We start from the raw sequence: 20,208 nt of genomic DNA on the forward strand, positions 1-20,208 counted from the left end.
GGCCATCAACGCCTCGTACAGATGTATGCCGTGAACGACGCCCAGTCTAGCTTGCGTAGCCACTGTCCATATCTACAACCCGTCATGCTCACGTCTTGCTCCTTATTGCACATTCGTGACCCCCTCTTTCCTTCTATGCGGTCGTCGAAGCCTGCCAGCGCTGCATACCTCACATCTCGCAGCCCGCTACTCCCGCCGCATCAAGATTTCCACCTCCTCCTCAGCCATGAGCAACTCCTCTCCCAGCGGGCTCCCCACCTGACTCCACGCGGGCCCCTGATCCACCCACGGCATATCCTGCGTGCACCCGCCCGGCTCCCGATGCGCCCCCTCGTGAAGCGGCATGGTCCACAGCTCCTCGCAAAACGGAGCGTCATCTCGCAGGAACTCGTACATGTTCAGCTCCCCCTCTCTCTCCTCCCCCATCACCAACCCGGCCGCCGGGGGTCGCGGTGGCTGGCTCTCCACAGGCTGGAGCGGTGCCTCCGAATCTGGCGGGCTCGGCGCCGTCGTCTTCGGAGCAAACACCCGCTCGTGCTCCGCGGGGACGAAGCTGTGCTGCATCGCGGCAGACGCGTCTTGGCCACTCATCGGCGGGCTGTACCTCTCCCGCGCCACACGCTCCTCTGCCTGGTGCGCGTCCAGGTCCTTGGCGAGATCCGCTTTGCAGATCGCGGCTTGCAGGAACTGCGTCGCAAAATCTGCCGAGGCGTAGTTGTCACGCAGTCGTTCGAGCACCGTCAGACACTGCGAGTACCCATTCATGGCCGCCTTGCGCTGCTCATCGTTGCAGGACTTGATGTCCAGCAGGTGGATGATGATGGCCGGGAGCAGGACCGTGACGCCGGTGGTGGGGAGGAATCGTTCCAGCGAGACGAGGAGCAGGTTCTGACTGAGGCGGGTGATTTCGCGCGAGGCCTCGCGGACTTGCAGGCGGGAGAAGTCGTGCCGGGCGCGGGAGGGGTCGGGGGTCGCGTGAGCGGGGGGCAGGACCTGGGGACGGTGGAGGGCCGAGAGGGTCGTGTAGTAGATCATGTGTAACAGGGTGCGGTGCACGAAGATCGGGTTGCCGCAGCCCCCGGGCGTGGGATGGGGGACGTATCGACACGATTCGGGGAGCTCGTCGACCCATCTCTGCAGCTCCTTCTCGCAGTGTTGCACCTCGTCCGTCTGGTCCAGCTTCTTCGGGAAGAGCATCACGCTGGACCGACCGCTGCCCATGCCTTGGTTCTTGACCAGGACCGAGTACTGGGCCGTGAGCACCTGGGAGATGCACACACAGAGCTTCGATTTCGCAATGCACATCTGAGCCAGCTCCCGCTGCGCCTGGACGTCCCGCATGAGCGCACACTCCGGCCCGATCATCTCCACGCTGGCGGGCAGGGCCGCGATCTCGAAGTCCGCCTCCTCCAGCGGCGGGACGTCGAAATCCTCATTCTTGATCCTCGTCGGCCGGCGCATGCCCAACGCGATGAGCCGGTCGCGCATGAAGCAGGACCACCAGATCCGCTTCCACAACCTCTTCTTCGCCGGCTCCATGCCGGAGTGGCTGGGGTCGCGGTGCATGCCGATGGTGTGCGCGAGCGAGATGGCCACGCCCATCCAGTGCCACGTATCCTTCTGGTCGTTGGGCGTCTCGTACCAGTAGGTCATGAGGAGGATGGACTGGACGAGGGACACGCGGTCGACTTCGTAGTCGAAATCGTACAGAACCTTCACATCAGTTAACGATCATCCTGGATACCGGGAAAGCAGACATGCCCTCGCTCTTTGGAAATATGCCTTCCGGGCGGATTTGCGGTTGGTAAACCCTGCCGGCTCCAGGTATTGCATGTCCACGAAGGCCGTGCCGGCAAACATGATGGCCTGGAAGAGCAGCAGACTCATCTTCCCCGTCATGCCACTCCCGTCCTCGATGATGCGCAGCACCTCATGCAGCTCCACCAACGGCATGTACGGATGCACATACTCGATGTAGGCCCGCAACAGCGCGTTTCGCGTCGGGGCATCCGGCAGGGACAGCGCCCCCTTGGCAAACAGGTAATCGATATCTACCGACGTCATGCGCGGAGGGAGCGGTTTGAGGAACCCAGGCAGCTGGTGCTTCAGCACCGGAGGGGCGATCCGTGGGGGCGTCGCCAGTCGCGTTTTGGTGAGTTCGCCGCCGATGGAGGCCGACGTCAGAAGGGTATATGCCGGATCGAAGTGGTCCACGGGCTGGAATCCGAGGCTTTGCACATCCCGCACGCGCTCGCGCTCGAACAGGTGGGCTGCGTTCTGATCTACACTTTCGTCAGACAGGAGATCTGTGAGGGTACGGAAAGCCCCGAACATAGCGATCAAATCCTTTCAACGTACAGATCATGTGTGGTTGGTGCCCGCCCATCCCGCCGTAAGCAGCTGGCTGTCGCCGGTCCAGGTCGTTCGAGGGCGTCCACGGGCTGGCTTCCGGAATTGAATTCAGGATATCAGAGGGGTTGACACTGCTGCTGGTGCCCGTACCACCCGAATCAGAACCCGAGCCAGGAGCAGGCTCCGGCCAGACCTGTCGCGCATGTTTCTCGGCGGCGGATGATGCTGTTAGGGCGGGCATTTCCACATCCGGGTCTATTCTCAGGAGCTTTCTGGGGTCGTAGGTTAGCTGTAGTCCCAATCTTCTCGTCCACGGTGTTTGGCCTGATGCGCGTCCATGGCGCCTGTCGTTGGCGTGATGTGCCGCGTGTCGGGCAAACAGGAAAGGCGGAAAGAGAGTCCGACTCACCTCCGGCGCTTGCCCTCATCCACCACACATGGGACGCCGTCCATCTGGCAGTTGCTACACGTGACGGTCCCGGCGGGGGTCACGTGATAGGCCTGCATCACATCGCACCTGACCTTCCGGACTCTGCAAGCTGTGCAGGCCTTTGCGGCCCGTCTTTTGACCGGTCTCCGCGGGACCGGGACATTGGCGTGGTCGTTGTCGTTATCGTGAGGGCTGTGGTTCCGGGCCGGGTGAGATGGGTCGGCATCGGCGTCGGCGTTGTTATCAGCATCTGGTCTGGATGCGGATGCGGATGCGGATGCGGATGCGGGCCGCAGGGACGTCGTCGGGGACGTCGTTGGGGACGTCGACGAGGTCGGGGTCGTCGTCCCGGCCATGATCTAGGCGGCGACGGCGGGGGGCAACAGAGGCCCCCGGGGTTCATAGGCCCGAAAGCTGTAGTGGGGAGGGGGGAGGGGGGAGGGAAGTGGACGAGGCTAAGGGAGGGCCAAATTCAACATGGGACTCGAGGCGGAAGAGAGAGCGAGGAAGGGGGAATCGAGATTCGCATGCGCGTACGGGCAGGGAGCTGGGTATAAGTACGGAGGAAAGAAGAGACGGACGAGGAGCTCGGGCATTTGACGCCAGCTGCTTTTGATTTGGGATGTGGAGAGAGGAAAGGGAGATGCAGAGATGCAGAGATGGAGAAGCTCCGTTAGTGGAGAGCGCAGAGAGCAGAGAGTGGAGCGGGAGAGCTTGGCCCAGGTCAGGTTATGGGCAGCTAAACCGCATCTGGTCGCGCCTGGCCCCAGAAGGTGGGTGTGAGGCAGGGATCTGGGGTGGGGAGGGGGGAGGGGAGTGGGGCGGGGAAGTGGGGTGGAAGATGTGAGAGGGAAGGAGCGAATGGGCTGGCCTGAGCAGTAGAGGAAGTAGGTAGTAGTAGGTAGTAGGTAGTAGGTAGGTATGGTAGGTACGGCGTAAGCAGATCTACCCATCTTCGACGACGTGGGATCCGACTCGGATTTTAGGCTGGAAGATGCAGATAGCTGACCGTACCGGTATAGTACGTAGGTAGCCCGTCGCATTCAGACCGACCATCTCCGCGACTAAGCCCATGTTCATATGTGCGTTCATGTTCACCCTGGCGATATGTCAGTCATGTCATGTCATGCGGTGTATCTGTCGGCGCATGTTCTAGTCTTCGAGCTAGAACGAGAGCAAAAGCATGTGAAAAGTAAACAGAGGGGAAGGAAAAGGACAGGACAGGACAGGAAAGGGCAGCAAGCAGAGCCATGTGATGCCCGGCCAAGGTAGGTAGGTACTTACTACAACATATTCCGCATACCGGTACTCCGTATGATTGATCTGTTGATCCGTTGCGCCGAAGCATCGTGGAGGTCAGGATGAGTTGCCGACATCACCCCCCCTGGCCAACTTGCCAACCTACGTAGTACCTAACCTACCGGTACCCCCCTTACCCCCCCTTACCCCACATCCATTATATAAGCGACCATCTACCCACCCCCCCAACCTCGTGTGCTTGGTCCCAAGATCAGTCCGTACAAATCTCCGCTTCTATTCGGCTTGATATACTACCTAGTACGACCACCTAACACATGACTGTACCTACTACCGGTACCTACATACCTACTACTATTTCCATCGATCCCGAAGCTGGCCGGAAAGGACCCATGCGCTCGCTCGCGGGCTTTGGTTCGGGGACTGAGTCATGTGAGGTGGACGAGCTGATCTCACTTACTATATGCTAGATCACGTGCCCCACGTGCCCTATCCGGTCTTGGGCGGGATCTGGTTACGAACACCGGCCCATCCACCATCCAAGTTTTCAACCCCCTACGGAGCCCTCGAACGCCAAATGCCAAACGTCACCTCACCTACGTCGCTCCCGCACCCGTACCCGCACCCGCATTCGCACTCGCACTCGTACCCCGCCATCCCACCTCTCCCCCCTTGATGTCATCCCCAACCCAAAGACCATTGCCCCAGAATGAAAAACCGGAAGGAGCAAGAGCCTCAGATCGCGCTCTGCTGTGCGCACATCCCCGGCAGAGAAGTCCATCTGCGATCGCGCGATTGGTTTGGGCAAATCAAAATCACGGATAGACGGTGAGGTCATGAATTCCTGATTACCAAGATCAAGATCAAGATCACTATCACCATCACCAGCATCATCGTCATCACCATCATCATCATGTAAAGTGGGGCCCGTGTCCTCGCGTAGGTACAAAACAATAAAGAGGTCGTTCGGCCAAGACTGCCAACCCTTCTTCCCATCACCCCTTCGCAGAGACATTTCTGATTCATTTGACGAAACACCGAATACCAATCACCACCCAAGCGACAGAAACTATTCTTTACAATAGCCCACCGGCCTAAATTGGTTGGAAAGAATCGCAAGACCGACGAAGCAGCAGCAACAATGGCAGCAGTTCCAGATCAGTTCGAGGGTTTCATGATCCGCGACCACAAGAAGTGGACCGAGTTCACCAAGGAGAAGGTAGCTAGCTCTCTCTCTCATTGGGATACCCACCCGACGTCAAATGTGGATGCTAACCTCGCGCAGTTCACCCCCAAGACCTTCGAAGAGTATGATGTAGACATCGAGCACGAGTGCTGGTACGTTGGTTACTTGCCTTGTATTCTTCCATTCGCGTCGTCTCGCCATCTCTTCTATATTTGCTGAACAAGACTACTAGTGGCGTCTGCGGCTCCGATGTCCACACCATCACCGGCGGTTGGGGGGAAACAAACCTGCCCATCTGCGTCGGGCACGAGATGATTGGAAAAGTGCTGCGCGTCGGCTCCAAGGTGTCCGAGTTCAAGGCCGGCGATCGTGTGGGCGTGGGCGCGCAGGTCCAGTCGTGCATGAAATGCGCGCAGTGCAAGTCCAACAACGAGAACTACTGCCCCCAGATGGTCGACACGTATGGTGCGCCGTATAACGTCGGCGGCGGGAACCCGAGCAAGGAGGCCGGTGGCCCCATGAAGGACAAGGACGGCAATCAGATCTTCGCGCAGGGCGGGTACAGTAGTCACTCGAGGGTGCACGAGCAGTTCGTGTTCAAGATCCCGGACAACATTGCCTCGACGGATGCGGGACCGATGATGTGCGCCGGCCTGACGGTGTACTCGCCGCTGAAGCGAGCTGGGTGCGGACCGGGAAAGAAGGTTGCGATTCTGGGCATCGGGGGCCTCGGTCATTTTGGGATTCTCTGGTAAGCCCGTCCCTCTCCCCTGGCTCCCCTGGCTCCCCTGGAGGAGCAGTCGAGGTTGATGGCGACGTGTAGGGCTCGTGCCATGGGCGCTGAGGTCTGGGCCCTGTCCCACACCTCGTCCAAGGAGCCCGAAGCCAAGCAGCTCGGGGCGCACCACTTCGTGTCGACGCAGGCGAAGGACTGGTTCAAGCCGCTGGCCTTCACCTTCGACTTCATCCTCAACGCGGCGGACATGACGAACGAGTTCGCGCTCAAGGACTACATGTCGACGCTATCGGTCAACGGCTGCTTCCACAACGTCGGCCTGCCCGACAAGCCGCTGCCGGAGATGATGGCGCAGGACTTTACCAGCAACGGAAGCACGATCGGCGGCTCGCACCTGGGGAGCAAGCAGGAGGCCATGGAGATGCTGCAGCTGGCCAGCGAGAAGAACATCAAGCCCATGACGGAGCTGATTGACATCTCGGAGCAGGGGTGCGCGGCGGCGGTGCAGAAGGTCAAGACGAACGATGTGCGGTTCCGCGTCACGCTGACGGGCTTCCACCAGGCGTTTGGGACGGGGAAGAAGTGATTGGGTGGGGGGGGGAGGGTGGATGATGGAAGGGGAGGAGTTTATGGAGTCGACATGGCATGAGGAGTCACATGATTCACAGTGAAAAAAATCCAGAGAAGCTATCCTATCCATACCGCATACCGTACAGCGTCTGTAGCAGAGTCTGTAGGCCCGCCGATATCCCCCGCTGCCGTGCCGTGCCGTGCCGTGCTTTCCCCGTGACTTGCCCCTTTCTCTTTTGTTAGGGATTGAGTTTGAATTTGGGGGTGTAAGGGAGGGAGGGTGTGGTACTACGTATGTGTGTGTGTATGTAAGTTGAAATGGGATGGATGGGATGGAATGGATGGAATGGATGGATACGGTAGATGGATGGATGGATGGATGGATGGATGGATGGATGGATGGATGGAATGACGTCGGTGGCAGAGCCTCGCTTAAGCTAGGTTCGGTCCGGGCAAGATCGACCGTGCGACGGACCAGTCTGGTGGATCGGTGGTCGATCTGGGATCGGGGAGTGGGACGTACGTAGTTAGGTAGTTGGTTGGTAGTAGCAGTAGTAGTAGTAGGTAGTAGGTGGTCGCAGTTGCACCGCTTGCGTGAATAGGGTGGAGAGTGGGGAGCGAAGATCTACATCTCAATTTCCGCTATTGTGGTTGGATGGATGAGACTTGCGGGGTGTTGACTTGCTTAGGTAGCTACGATACAACCATACAATCCATTGGCGGCGGCAGGTACGGGAACGGGGCTGGTGCTGGTTGCAACATGGGGACTGACTTGCCTACGTGCGTGGCCGTGGTGGCTGGTGCTGGGACGCGAGCTGAGATGAGGTCAGGTGAGGTCAGGTGAGGTCAGGTGAGGTCAGGTGAGGTCAGGTGGTGGATGAGCCGGTGGCGTGGAATGGAGAATGGAGAATACAGTAGAGAGGCCGTACCTACCTACCTCTGCCAGGGAAAGATGGGAAATGCCCAGGCCGCTCGCTGGCTTTGTTGATGTGGATTGTATATATTGTTGGGTGTCTGACTGGCCGCCCGCCGTCGTGTCACCCGTTTTGCCCTTCCTTGCTCTCCCTTTCTTCCCTTTCTCGTGCCGAGTCCATCTCACCTCTGGCACCGCGTCTCTCGTCTCTCGCACCTCGTCGCTCGTCCCCGTCCCTCGATTGTCAACAACCTTTCTCGGCCTACGAGACTCATCACTAAAAGACACCCGAGATGGCTAAATTCGGCGGTCTCGCGCTCAAGAGCACGTCCATGTTCCTGCGCTTTGTCGAGTTCGCCTGCGCTGCCGTCGTCCTCGGCATCTTTACCTGTAAGTAAATACGACATCTCCATCTACCTGTACTCTGTGCTCTCCCCTCCCCCTTTCGAAAACTATACAATCGCTAACCCTCCCCCCCCAGACTACCTCGTCACCCTCCACAACCACAGCATCCGCATCCCGACCAATGTCCGCGCCGTGGAGGGCATCTCGGGCGCCGCCGTCCTGTACACCATCCTCGCCGTCCTCTTCGTCTGCTGCCTCGGCGGCATCGCCATCTTCGGCTTCATCGCCGTGCTCCTCGACCTGGCCTTCTGCGGCGCCTTCATCTACGTCGCCTACGTGAACCGCCACGCGACGGACAGCTGCTCCGGCGTCGTGACCACCCCGTACGGCCAGGGCCTCATCGGCGGCGAGGTGACGGGCAACTCGGACGGGTTCACGGAGCTGCCCAGCTTCAAGACGGCGTGCCGTCTGCAGAAGGCCGCGTTTGCTGTCGCTATCATCGGGCTGTACGTCGTCCTCTCTCATCGTGTTTAACTCATCTCATTTCATTTCATCTGATCGCGTTCCATCTCATCCCATTCTATCTCATCCCATCCCACCCATCCCATCCCATCCATCCTATTCCATCCCATCTCATCCCACACCCGACCCCTACCATAGAAACCGTCCATCCGTCCGCCCTAACTAACCCCTCCCCCACAGCGTCTTCTTCTTCCTCTCCATGTTCGTCGAGTACGGCCTCATCCGCCACCACAAGCGCGAAAAGGCCTTCGGCCCCTCCCCGCACAACGGCTACACAGCCGGCTCGCCCAAGCGCAAATTCTGGCAGCGCGCGCCCAAGACCACCACCGACAAGCACCATCCCGACGGCCTACCCACCCACGCCACGCCCGCCGACATGCGCACCTCCTACGCCACGGATGCCACGGCCATCGGCGAGCCGGCTTTGCTTAGCAAGTACGGCCCCGAGACGTACAGCGGCGTCGGACACCAGAAGCAGCAGCCGCAGGTGTACGGCAGCCAGACGACGAATGGCTACCAGCCGCCCACCGGCACTACGACGATGGGGGGACCGCAGCAGACGGGCGTTGCAGCGGGCGATGGGTACGTGCCTTACAGTAACAACAGCGCCACGGGTAACTACTAGCTGGTTGGACGATGGATTCCGACACGGGTTTGAATCTGGATGGAGTTTTCTCTGCTCGGAGGTGGTGTACGTTAGTTCGCGACTGGGATGGGATGGATGGGATGGGATGGATGGGATGGGATGGATGGGATGGGAATAGGAACGGGGCATGGGATAAAAAAAATAACAGATACCAACGCAAGCCAGCTAACATTGAACTTTTCCCTCTCTCCCTACTGTTTCTTCTTTTCTTCTTCTTCTGTAACGACGACGATACAAAAATAAAACCCGCGGCAGCTTGAAACCTGGATTTTCTTCTTCCTAGCAAGCAGGACTTGACGTCGCAGCTTTGCTCCTTAAGGAGGGAGCCATTTGAATGCTGCTACTCTCGATCGTCGAGCCGCGTGCGATGTTGAATCGTAGTATAACTATATATATATATATTGTGGTGGTTGGGTTGTTGTGAGAGGGTTGGGGGTTGGGGGTTTCCTTTGAATTTTGAAAGGTTTGATATTGGGGGGGGGAGGGAGGGGAAGGGGGAGGAGGGGAGGAAGGTTTGATATGTTTGATATTGGGTGGGGGGAGGGGAGGAAAGGAGGGGAAGAAATGGGGAAAAAAAGGAGGAGGGGGGAGGAAGGGGGAAAGGGAAAAAAGAAGAAGAAATAGGAAAATGGAAAAAGAAAGGGGGGGGGAAAATTTAAAAAGGGAAAGGGGAAGTAAAAAGAAGAAGAGAAAAGGAAGGAAAGAAGGGGGGGGGGGGTTCGGAAAAAATGGAAAAAATGGAAAATATATATATAAAGAAGAAGAGAAGAAAGAAAAACAGAAGGAGAAAAATGGAAAAAAAGAAGAAACAAAATAAAGAAACAAAAATGAAAAAAAAAAGGGGGAAAAAAGAAAAAGAAAAAGAAGAAAAAGAAAAAAGGAAAAAAGATAAAAAGAAGAAATGGGAAAAGAAGAAAAAGAAGAAAGGAGGGGGAAAAGGAAAAATAAAAGAAGAAGAAATAAGAAAACAAAAAAAAGGAAAAAGAAAGGAAAAAGAAAGGGAAAAAAAAGAAAAAAAAAAGAAAAAAAAAAGAGAACAAAAAAAAAGAAAAAATATATAAAAAAAGAAAAAAAAGTAAAAAGAAAAACGGCAAGAAGAAAAAAGAAGAAAAAAGAAGAAGAAGAAAGAGGAGAAAAAGAAAAAAAGGGGGGAGAAGGAAAAAAGAAAAAAAGGAAATAAATATATAAAAAAAAGAAAAAAAAAGAAAAAAAAGGAAGAAGAAAAAAGGTAGGAAGAAAGAACAATAAAGAAGAGAAAAAAAGAAGAAAGAAAGGGGGGAAAAGGAGGAAAAAATAAATAAGAAGAAGAGAAGAAAGGAAAAAAAAGGGGAAATAGAAAAAAAAAAGAAAAAGAAAAGAGAAAAAGAAGAGAAAGAAAAAAAAAAAAAAAAAAGAAAAGATAAAGAAAAAAAGAGAAAGAAAAAAAAAAGGAAGAAAAAAAAAAGAAAAAAAAAGAAGGAAAAGAGAAGAAGAAAAAAGGTAAGAAGAAAATGGAAAAAAAAAAAAAAAAAAAGAATAAAGAAAAAAATAAAAATAAAAAAATTGAAAATGAAAATAGAAAAAAAAGGAAGAAGAAGAAGAAAAAGAGAAAAAAAGAGAAAAAAATAAAAAAAAAATAGAAAAAAAAAAGGAAAAAGAAGAAGAAAAACAAAAATACGAAGAAGAAAAGAAATGAAAAATAAAAAAAAATAAAAAAAAAATAAGAAAAAAAAAGAAGAAGGAAAAAAAAAGATAAAAAAAGTAAAAAGAAAAAAAAAAGATAAAGAAAAAAAAAGAGAAAGAAAAAAAAGAAGAAGAAGAAGAAAAAGAAGAAAAAATAAAAAGAAGAAATAGAAAAAAAGGGAATAAAAAAAATTAAAAAGGGAAAGGGGAAATAAAAAAGAAAAAATAAAAAAAAGAAAAGAAAGAAAAGGAAAAAAAGGAAAAGGGAACTAAAAAAAAGAAAAGAAAAAGAGGGGGAAATAAAAGGGGAGGGAAAGGGGGAAGAAAGAAAAAAATGGAAAAAAAAGAAGAAAAAAAATGGAAAAGGGAAATAAAATAAAAGAAAAAAGAAGAAAAAAAAAAGAAAAAGGAATAAGAAAAAATAGAAAAAGGAATGAAAGAAAACAAAAAAAAATTGAAAAAAAATAAAAAATAAAAAAAAGAAAAAAAAAATCAAAAAAAAAAATCAAAAAAAAAAGGAAAAAACAAAAAAAAAAGGAAAAAGAATATGACGACCCTAAGCGATTACCTGAAGGAACTCACGGGAGCGCGGGGTTCACATAATCGTCGGCTCGCTTAGGTGGGCCTCCTTTCAGCCTTTCAGTCTTAGTCGGTATAAGCGACTGCGGATCGGAAGCGAGTGCGGATTTTTCGAAATGTGTTAAAAATTTTTATATATTATAGCAATTACTATTATAATTAACTAAAGAATATTTATATAAATAATTAATTTACGAGCATACCTTTTTCCGAAACATTTAAAATCGTATTATTAATCGATAACAAGCTTGCTATTAAGCAGCAAGGTAAAGAAAATCTTGAATCTATTATAAAATAACAACGCGTCGATAAGATTTAAAAAAAGGAAAAAGATGCTAAATATCGTAAAAGAATCGCATAATTAAGCGCGAGCGTAAAAGTATTATACGAAAACGCTTTGCTATAAGCTTAATTATTAAAGACGACGATACAATCAATACTTATTCTAATTTTCGATTCGAAAGAGATTTAATAGATATAACAACCTCTTGAGCGTTAAATTTTGCGGCCTCGTAAAAAAAGTATTCTTCGACCAACTCTCTCTTAACTCGAACTTTCTCTCGATAACGATAATTTGATAATTACAACCGATACTATTAGAGACCCTTCTTTAAAGCAAGATGTTTTTCCTTTTCTTAATATTAATATCGATAGCGATAGCTTCAATTCTAATAATAATAAAGATTCAAACGATTCGTTGCGTAAAGTAAAAGACGAGTCAGATTCTAATAAAAATAGCGATCGATAGTCAGATGTTTTATTAGATGATACGATTTTAGATGTTTCGAAAGAAGATATAATGATAGATTGATTATTTATATAAATATTTTTAAGTTATAATAGTATTTGCTATAATATATAAAAATTTCTAACACATTTCGAAAAATCCGCACTCGATTCCGATCCGCAGTCGCTTATACCGACTAAGACTGAAAGGCTGAAAGAAGGCCCACTTAAGCGAGCCGACGATTAGGAGCTCAGGAGAATCTCAAAGTAATAACTTAAAATCAATAACTACCGAGTGTAGAAGTCGAAGGTAGCTGAGGTCTATATACACGAAGGTAAGGGCGCCAAGGACTCGTGAACTATAGTTCATAGGTCAACAGAAGGGAATAAGAGAATACGAAGAATACGAAGGGAAAAAGGAAGGAGGTAGCTTAGCGCACGTGGGGATACGTTCAGGAGACCTGGCGTGTCGTCACAAAGAAGAAAAAAGAAGAAGAAGAAAATAGATGAAAGAAAATAAAACAAAAATTGAAGAAGAAAATTGGAAAAAAAAAAAGGGAAAAAGGAAAAGAAAAAAAGGAAAAAAACAAAGGAAAAACAAAGAAAATAAAGCGAAGAAAAAAAAAAGAGAAAAAGGAAAAAAGAAAAAGAAAAAAAGTAAAAGGTAAAAAGATAAAAAGAAAGGTAAAAAGAAAAAAGAAAAAGAAAAAAAAAATAGAGAAAAAAAAGAAGAGAAAAAAGAAGAGAAAAAAGAAGAGAAAAAAGAAGAGAAAAAAGAAGAGAAAAAAAAATAAAGAAAAAATGGAAAAATAAAGAAAAAATTGAAAATAAAAAAAAACAAAAAAAAAATAAGAAGAAGAAGAAAAAAAGAAAAGAAAAGAGAAAAGAAAAAAAGAGAAAAGGTAAGAAGAAAAAAAATTCAGAAAAAAATAAAAAAAAATAAAAGAAAGAGAAAGAAAAAAAAAGAATAAATGGAAAGAAAAAAAAAGAAAAAAAAAATATAGAAAAAAAAAGAAAAAAAAAAAGAAAAAAAAAAAAAAAAAAAAGAAGAAGAAAGAAGAAGAATAAAAGAGAAACTGAAAATTGAAAAAAAAAAGAAGAAGAAGAAGAAGAAGAAGAAAGAAAGAAAAAATTAAAAAAAAGAAAAGAAAAAAGTATGAAAAAAAAAAGAATTGAGAAAAAAAAAAAAAAGGCCAAAAGGTGCGAGATACCGGCTACCTACCTACCTACCTATGATACCTATTGTTTCGCCCGCCTGCTATAAGGGAGGGAAAAAAAAGGGGGAATCAATCAATCAATCATCTTGAAGTTTGCGACGACGAGTACTCAGCTGTATGACTGTCCTACTGTACTTTTACTACTGTCAATTTTTATTAAGTATCATTATTATTAAGTTCATTATTATTAGGTATTATTACTACTAGGTATCATTAGGTATTAAGTATTATGATTATTATGATTAGGTATTATTATTACTATCATTATTGTTGTTATTAAAAAAATGCTTGCTTGCTTCCTTACAGCGAGTAAGGGTCGAACCTCGCGAGCTTGGTGGATGGATGGATGGATGGATCGCTTTCTCTTCTGATGAATACAAGAATACAAGAATACAAGAGGAGGATAGGCAGAGAGGGAGGGGCAGAGAGGCAGAGAATCAGAGAATCAGAGAATCAGAGAATCAGAGAATCTAAGAATACAAGAATACAAGAATACAAGAATACAAGAATACAAGAATACAAGAATACAAGAATACAAGAATACAAGAATACAAGAATACAAGAATACAAGAATACAAGAATACAAGAATACAAGAATACAAGAATACAAGAATACAAGAATACAAGAATACAAGAATACAAGAATACAAGAATCAGAGAGGAAGAAAAGAGGACACACACAGTATTACCATAGCACTACGCTTTCGCTTTACTTATCAACCAACTGAGCTGAGCGATCGTTAGCCATCATAGTAGATACTACTACTGTATTGTACTACATTACACTGCCATGCTAGTAGCATATGGTACAGTAAGTAGTAGGAGCATGCAGTAAAGAATATATATGGTATAATATCTTATCGTTAGATAGGTAGTCTGGATGGTCCCTTTGGCGCTCACTCACTCACCCACTCAACCATGTCATTCATTCATCGACAAGATAGATGGATGCAACAAAGTTAGTTTCAGGTGGGGGAGCTTATCTATATTTCTATACACAATATATATACACACAATATATCCAAATCACATTCTCCACGTTATCATACAGCACATTCTTTGGTATTGTACACCCCCCCTAGATTACAAAGTTCACCGTCTTCCCCCTACTAACCACAATCGTCTTCTTCGCCTTCCTAATATCCATCGGCTTCGGCCCACCCCCCGTGAACTTCTCCCTCCCGTCCTTCGTCTGCAGAATCTGCTCCACGGTCCACGCCTCCAGCTCCCTGCCGGTCATGGCATCGTCCGCCCTCGGAATCATGACAACGGCGCGGACCTTGCCGTTGATTTGGACGGCGCATTTGTGCGTCGAGGGCGTAAGGAGCGCGTAGGTGCCGTCGACGGTTGGAAAGGCGTGTTTGAAGATGGAGCCTGGCGCAGGTTGGACCTGCAACCTTGTGATAGATGGTGATGGGCGGACAAGGGTCCAGCACTCTTCAGCAAATGCTGGAGCGATAGGCGCCATCATCTGCACCAGAGCTCTTGTGGCGTGCAGGGAGAGTAGGTAATCAGGTTGGCTGGTCTTTGCGTCTTGCGAATCTATACTTGTGTTATGGTAGTCCATGATGGTGTTAGTTAGGGCCATCAGATCCGAGACTACAGTGTTCAAAGCGTACGTCTTGCTATAAGACTCCGTCACAGAGGCGACGGTGAGCTGAACCGAGCGCCAGACTGCTTTGTCCTTACTGACTGCATCGGTCCACAGATTCCTAAGATTTTCAGCACTCTGGGCGGCCTCGCTGGGCGTTTTGGAAAGCCTAGAGTCCTTTGCGTAGTAGGAAGCTACTTCCTCGAGCCTGGCCGGGGCGAGATAATCCAGAGAGGCCACCCATTCCTTGGTCATCTGGCTACTCAAGCTATGGTTATTGTTGGGAGCTGATTCGGCTTTCATGAAATACGCCTTAGGGTTGAAATCGGGCCGTGCCAAGTCATTGGCGAACCACAATGCTGCATTGTTCTCGATGAAACCGTGCAGTTTGTGAAGCCACCGGGTAACACCAGCAATTTTCGCTTCATCCCATTCGAGGACCTCGCTGACGGGAGCCTGAAACAAGATGTGAGCTCTGGTGGCATCCGCACCGTATTTGGCTATGCAGGTGCCAGGGTCGACACCGTTGTACTTCGATTTGGACATCTTTTCAAAGCTTACGTTGGCTATCTGGTTGCTGGCTATCACGCTCGGTTGCGATGGGTCGCTGAGGTTGACTTCGTCTGGCTTCAGGAATCGTCCGGTTGCTGGATCCGAGTAGGTCTTGCCGTGTACCATCCCTTGAGCCAAGACCGTTTTGAAGGGCTCTCCGAGATGCTCGACGCCTTCAGGCCAGAAAGGCGTCGTGGCCATAAACTTGGAGATGAACCTTGCATAGAGGAGATGCAGGATAGCATGCTCAACACCTCCGACGTACAAATCCACAGGGAGGTTGGCATCTGCTGCCTCCGGCGAGAACAGGGAGTCCGAATTATGAGCATCTGGAAATCTCATAAAGTACCAGCTGGAATCGACAAAGGTATCCATGGTATCTGTATCTCTCTTCGCAGCAGCACCGCATCCTGGACAAGTCGTGTTGACCCACTCATGGGCATGCTCTAATGGATTGCCGGTCTCGCCGGCTTCCCAATGGCTACTCACAGGTGGGAGCTCGACAGGGAGCTGGTCATCAGGAACAGGAACTGGACCGCAAGTATCACAATGGATTATTGGGATTGGCGTGCCCCAATATCGTTGACGGCTGACCAACCAGTCTCTCAGGCGCCAAGTCTCTGCAGCCGAGCCTAGTCCTTTAGACGCAACGAGAGCTACAATCTTGTCCGTCGCTGCAGCAGAGCTGAGGCCAGCAAACGGCCCGGAAAGGTTTGTGAGATGGCCATGGTTGACAAATGGCACTGTCTGCAAAACACTGCATGTGTCCCCAGGGGACTGGGCGACGACAAATCGAATTGGATCGTCGTAGCGGTTATGCTTCCAAAATGAGTGATCACGGGTATCGTGCCCAGGCACTCCCATCACAGCACCGTCACCGTAATCTCCCAGCACATACGGCGCAACGTATATCGGCAGAGAAGCCTTCGTTGCGTCCGGGGTAGAGTCTTCATAGGACAGCGGATTCAGTGCATGTACATGGGGCAGTAGGTAGCCAACCTTGGAGTCTTGTGGTAGCGCCGGAATCGTATTCAGGAAAGCTTGTAACTCAGCGTCCGTGTTCGCCAGAGACTGAACAAGTGGATGCGTTGAGGCCAGGGCCACGTATTGCACGCCAAACAGAGTATCCGGTCTCGTAGTAAAGACCTCGATATCCGAATGCGTCTGTTGATCATAGGCGACGACCGGGAACTTAATCCGAGCCCCCGTAGACTTACCAATCCAATTCTTCTGCATCGCCAGAACCCTCTCTGGCCACTTGCCCTGCAGCTTCGTGAGTCCGTCGAGGAGCTCTTGGCGAAATGCGGATATCTTGAAAAACCATTGCTTCAGCATCTTTTTCTCAACCTTGGCTCCGGACCTCCAAGAATGACCCTTCGCGTCGACTTGTTCATTCGCCAAGACGGTCTTATCTACGGGGTCGTAGTTCACCAATGCTTCGGACTGGTATGCAAGGCCAGCTTTGTGCAGCATGAGGAAGAGTTGCTGAGTATGCTTGTAGAACTTGGGATCGCACGTAGCAAATTCCTAGAAAGTCAGCCGTGGGCTCTTTGCGACATACGCCTACGTACACGATTCCAATCCCAAGCTCCGTTCATAGCTTCCAGCTGAGTCTTCATCTTCTGGATGTTCTGCTGCGTCCATGTTGCAGGGTCAACACCCCTCGCGATTGCTGCATTTTCTGCTGGCAATCCGAATGCGTCCCAGCCGATGGGATGAAGCACCTCATAGCCTTGCATGCGTCGGAACCTTGCCAGAACATCGGAAATGGTATACACTCGGAGATGGCCAAGATGGAGGTCTCCAGACGGGTAAGGAAACATGGGAAGTATGTATTTGCCTGGAACCGCTTTTCCCTCATTCGTGCGGACTGCATGTTCGAGCTGCTCGGTCGAACTCTCGACCCGCCAGCGGAGCTTCCACTTCTGATCCAGGCCGGGAAGGTCGAGTGGTGCCTTGTGCTTGGGCTTGGGTTTAGAGCCAGAATGTCGTGTGAGCAGACGGCTGCCACGCGAAGCCCTTTGGTATCCCAGGCGGAGGACTGGCCGTCCTGCATGTTTGCCGATGAGGCTGTACATTGTAGCCTGCGGGCATCCTGCTATGGGAGCACGCTTATGTTCACGGCGTGGTGGAGAGTAGCTTCGTTGTGGTCCTCTGTTGTTGACATCGGCGCGAGAGCTGGAATTGTGAATTGGGATGGGCCGGGTCCGAGCTTAGGGCGACAAGCTCTGCCAAGATTCATCGAAGCGGCAGACAAAGCCCTGTCCGGAGCCAATTCCTCTCCTGCGAAACATTTCCAAGCCTCCATTGTCGCTGTTGTCTCTTCTCCCTTTCTCTCCGAATTCCCGTTCTTCGAGGACATATTGTTAGACTCCGAATTCAGAGACGACTCTGTTGCGCCTTGGCCTCTCCTTCACGACCTCACGACCTTATGATCGATATGATCGATATGATCCAGATCCAGTTCCAGTTCCAGACCCAGATCCAGAAACTATAGTAGTACAAACAGCCCAGAGCACCCGACCCATCTCGTCCCACAGAGCATGACCGCGTGAAAAACGAGATACCATGTCCCGATTCCATTCCAACCTCCAACCGCATGCGCGCGACTCCCTGGAGTTGGCCAGCCTGGCCTCGAGCTCCCCTGGCCCCAGGACCTCCTCCTCCTCGACATCTTCTCGATCCGGCATCTCATCCTCGCGAAAACAGTCTCTAGAAGCAGACGATCCTCTTGACTCGCGGAACCCAGCTGCGAATACGAGGGGCAATCGTTCGTTCTCAAACACTTCTGTCTTTGACTTCACCTCGAATCTCTACCCCTTATCTTCTACGGCCGGAAATGGCTATGCGCCGATCGGAGCTCCTATATCATCCTCGAACGGACAGAACGCGCTAGGGGGCGGATCGTTGGAGAAGCACAAGACGTTGACATATCTGAACGGCCTGTCCTTGATCGTAGGATTGATCATTGGCTCGGGAATCTTCTCGTCGCCGAGTCAAGTCAATATCAATGCGGGATCGCCAGGGGCGTCACTCCTCGTGTGGACTATTGCTGGAGTACTGGCTTGGACGGGGGCGTCAAGTTATGCGGAACTAGGAGGGGCTATACCCTTGAATGGAGGAGCGCAAGTGTACCTGTCAAAGATCTTTGGAGAGCTGCTCGGCTTCTTGTTCACATGGTGTGCAGTAGTGGTCTTGAAGCCGGGCTCGAGTGCCATCATATCCATTATTATGGGCGAATACCTGGTCCGGGCAGCTATCGGAGCAGAGGCTGAGAACGTGAGCTCTTGGATCAACAAAAGCATGGCCTTGGCTGGCTTGTTCATCGTCACGTTGCTAAACTGCGTGTCCACGAAGATCGGCACCAAGATGGGGGACTACTTGATGTTTTTCAAGTTCGTGGCGTTGCTAGGAGTCACAATAATTGGTGTCGTGGTCGCCCTGACGGGCTTCTCCTTCTCGGGGACTGCGAATCAAGATTGGAAAGACAAAGGGTGGTTTGATGGGACGAGCAAGAGCACCAGTTCCTGGGCAGTAGCCCTCTACGCCGGTCTCTGGGCATTTGACGGATGGGACAACGTGAGTATAATTCTCAAACCAGGCAAACTCTGCTAATTTTCCAGACCAACTACGTCGTAGGAGAATTCCGCAATCCTACGAGAGACTTACCCCGCGTAATCCACACCGCAATGCCCCTTGTAATCCTCTCCTACCTCCTCGCCAATGTCGCTTACATCTTCGTGCTCCCCTTAAACACGATCAATCACTCCAACACCGTTGCCGTGATGTTCGGTGGCAAAGTCTTTGGCCCCATCGGCTCCCTCATTTTCGCCTTAATAGTTTCGGCCTCCTGCTTTGGCTCTCTGAACGCCGGGACTTTCACATCCGGTCGTCTCGTCTACGCAGCTGGAAAAGAAGGACTCCTGCCCGCCGTCTTTGGCAAGATTGGCGTAGGGGACAGCGATGAGCCCAACATCAATACTCTCCGAACGCGGAACTGGTTCTCAAAAACCCTAGCCCGCCTGGTCGGGGACGATGAAACAGGCCTCTTCTTCACACCCGTCAACGCCTTGATCCTCAATGCGGCCCTGACGTCCTTCTACATCCTCGTCGGCGAGTTCGGCACCCTCGTGACGTTTTACGGCGTCGCAGGCTACACCTTCTACTTCTTCACCGTCCTCGGGCTCATCATCCTCCGGGTGCGCGAACCGAATCTAGAGAGGCCGTACAAGACGTGGATCACCACCCCCATCATCTTCTGCTGCGTGAGCCTCTTCCTGCTGAGCAGGGCTGTGTTCGCGGAGCCGCTACAGACGCTCATCGTGCTGCTATTCATCGTGGCCGGCGTGCCGATCTACTACTGGAGGATCCGAGGACGGGACCAGGGCCTGAAGCGCGAGAGAGGGGACGAGGATTTCGGGTGGAAGTTCTGGAGACGCTGGCAGCAGCGGTAGCGGTAGCGGTAGCGGTAGCCCAATCTGCTTGCTAGTTGTCGAAAGTTGGTTTTCTAGTCTCATCGGCCACTTAGAGAATCGCCAGAATTGAATAGAAAATATTTCAGCGATGGTCCCTCCTCCAAAGGCGTTTTTGTTTGCTGTGGTTCCCGCTACCTCGCTACCTCGCTAACCCCTTTCCTTTTCAAAAATTCCTCGGCTATCGTACTGCGTCTCCTTTCCACATCTCGGCTATCTATCTTTCTTCTCGGCTATCTTGCGCCTTTCGCCTCTTTGAAGTCCTCTGGTATGATGAGTAGATCCTGAAAAAACCCTGTAGCGCTAACTACTACGCACGATTTAATCCCAGGAAGGGCCGTGGCGTCTATTTATGCCATCTGTCTGTCTGTCTGCTGCTGCTGCTTGTCTATTCTTTGTAAGAATCAAGAAGCATAGGCGTTAAATGGGTAGATAATTTGCCTTTGATATCC

The 20,208-nt window shown here is 50.4% G+C and overlaps 5 protein-coding genes across 5 annotated transcripts; 3 read left to right on the forward strand and 2 right to left on the reverse strand.

The window, feature by feature from the left end:
• Positions 1–186: 186 nt before the first annotated feature.
• On the reverse strand, positions 187–3,138 carry L3040_008465 (uncharacterized protein; the record flags this gene model as incomplete). The annotated part of the gene is made up of 4 exons (XM_066157063.1): positions 187–1,713; positions 1,762–2,282; positions 2,359–2,624; positions 2,762–3,138. 4 exons carry the CDS (start codon positions 3,136–3,138, stop codon positions 187–189), a joined length of 2,691 nt encoding a protein of 896 aa, XP_066010336.1.
• Positions 3,139–5,180: 2,042 nt separating this feature from the next.
• On the forward strand, positions 5,181–6,547 carry L3040_008466 (uncharacterized protein; the record flags this gene model as incomplete). Its single annotated transcript, XM_066157064.1, has 4 exons — positions 5,181–5,258; positions 5,325–5,377; positions 5,458–5,976; positions 6,049–6,547. 4 exons carry the CDS (start codon positions 5,181–5,183, stop codon positions 6,545–6,547), a joined length of 1,149 nt encoding a protein of 382 aa, XP_066010337.1.
• A 1,190-nt stretch (positions 6,548–7,737) lies between these two features.
• On the forward strand, positions 7,738–8,936 carry L3040_008467 (uncharacterized protein; the record flags this gene model as incomplete). Its single annotated transcript, XM_007293487.2, has 3 exons — positions 7,738–7,834; positions 7,926–8,295; positions 8,492–8,936. The coding sequence occupies 3 exons, from the start codon at positions 7,738–7,740 to the stop codon at positions 8,934–8,936; spliced, it is 912 nt and encodes a 303-aa protein (XP_007293549.2).
• Positions 8,937–14,219: 5,283 nt separating this feature from the next.
• L3040_008468 (uncharacterized protein) lies at positions 14,220–17,362 on the reverse strand (the record flags this gene model as incomplete). The annotated part of the gene is made up of 2 exons (XM_007293488.2): positions 14,220–16,811; positions 16,856–17,362. The coding sequence occupies 2 exons, from the start codon at positions 17,360–17,362 to the stop codon at positions 14,220–14,222; spliced, it is 3,099 nt and encodes a 1,032-aa protein (XP_007293550.2).
• Positions 17,363–17,852: 490 nt separating this feature from the next.
• Positions 17,853–19,738, forward strand: L3040_008469 (uncharacterized protein; the record flags this gene model as incomplete). Its single annotated transcript, XM_007293489.1, has 2 exons — positions 17,853–18,863; positions 18,908–19,738. 2 exons carry the CDS (start codon positions 17,853–17,855, stop codon positions 19,736–19,738), a joined length of 1,842 nt encoding a protein of 613 aa, XP_007293551.1.
• Positions 19,739–20,208: the final 470 nt, after the last annotated feature.

The sequence above is a fragment of the Drepanopeziza brunnea genome (genome assembly GCF_022702325.1).
Source record: "Drepanopeziza brunnea f. sp. 'multigermtubi' strain 214-2 chromosome Unknown ctg16, whole genome shotgun sequence".
Taxonomy (NCBI): Eukaryota; Fungi; Ascomycota; class Leotiomycetes; order Helotiales; family Drepanopezizaceae; genus Drepanopeziza; species Drepanopeziza brunnea.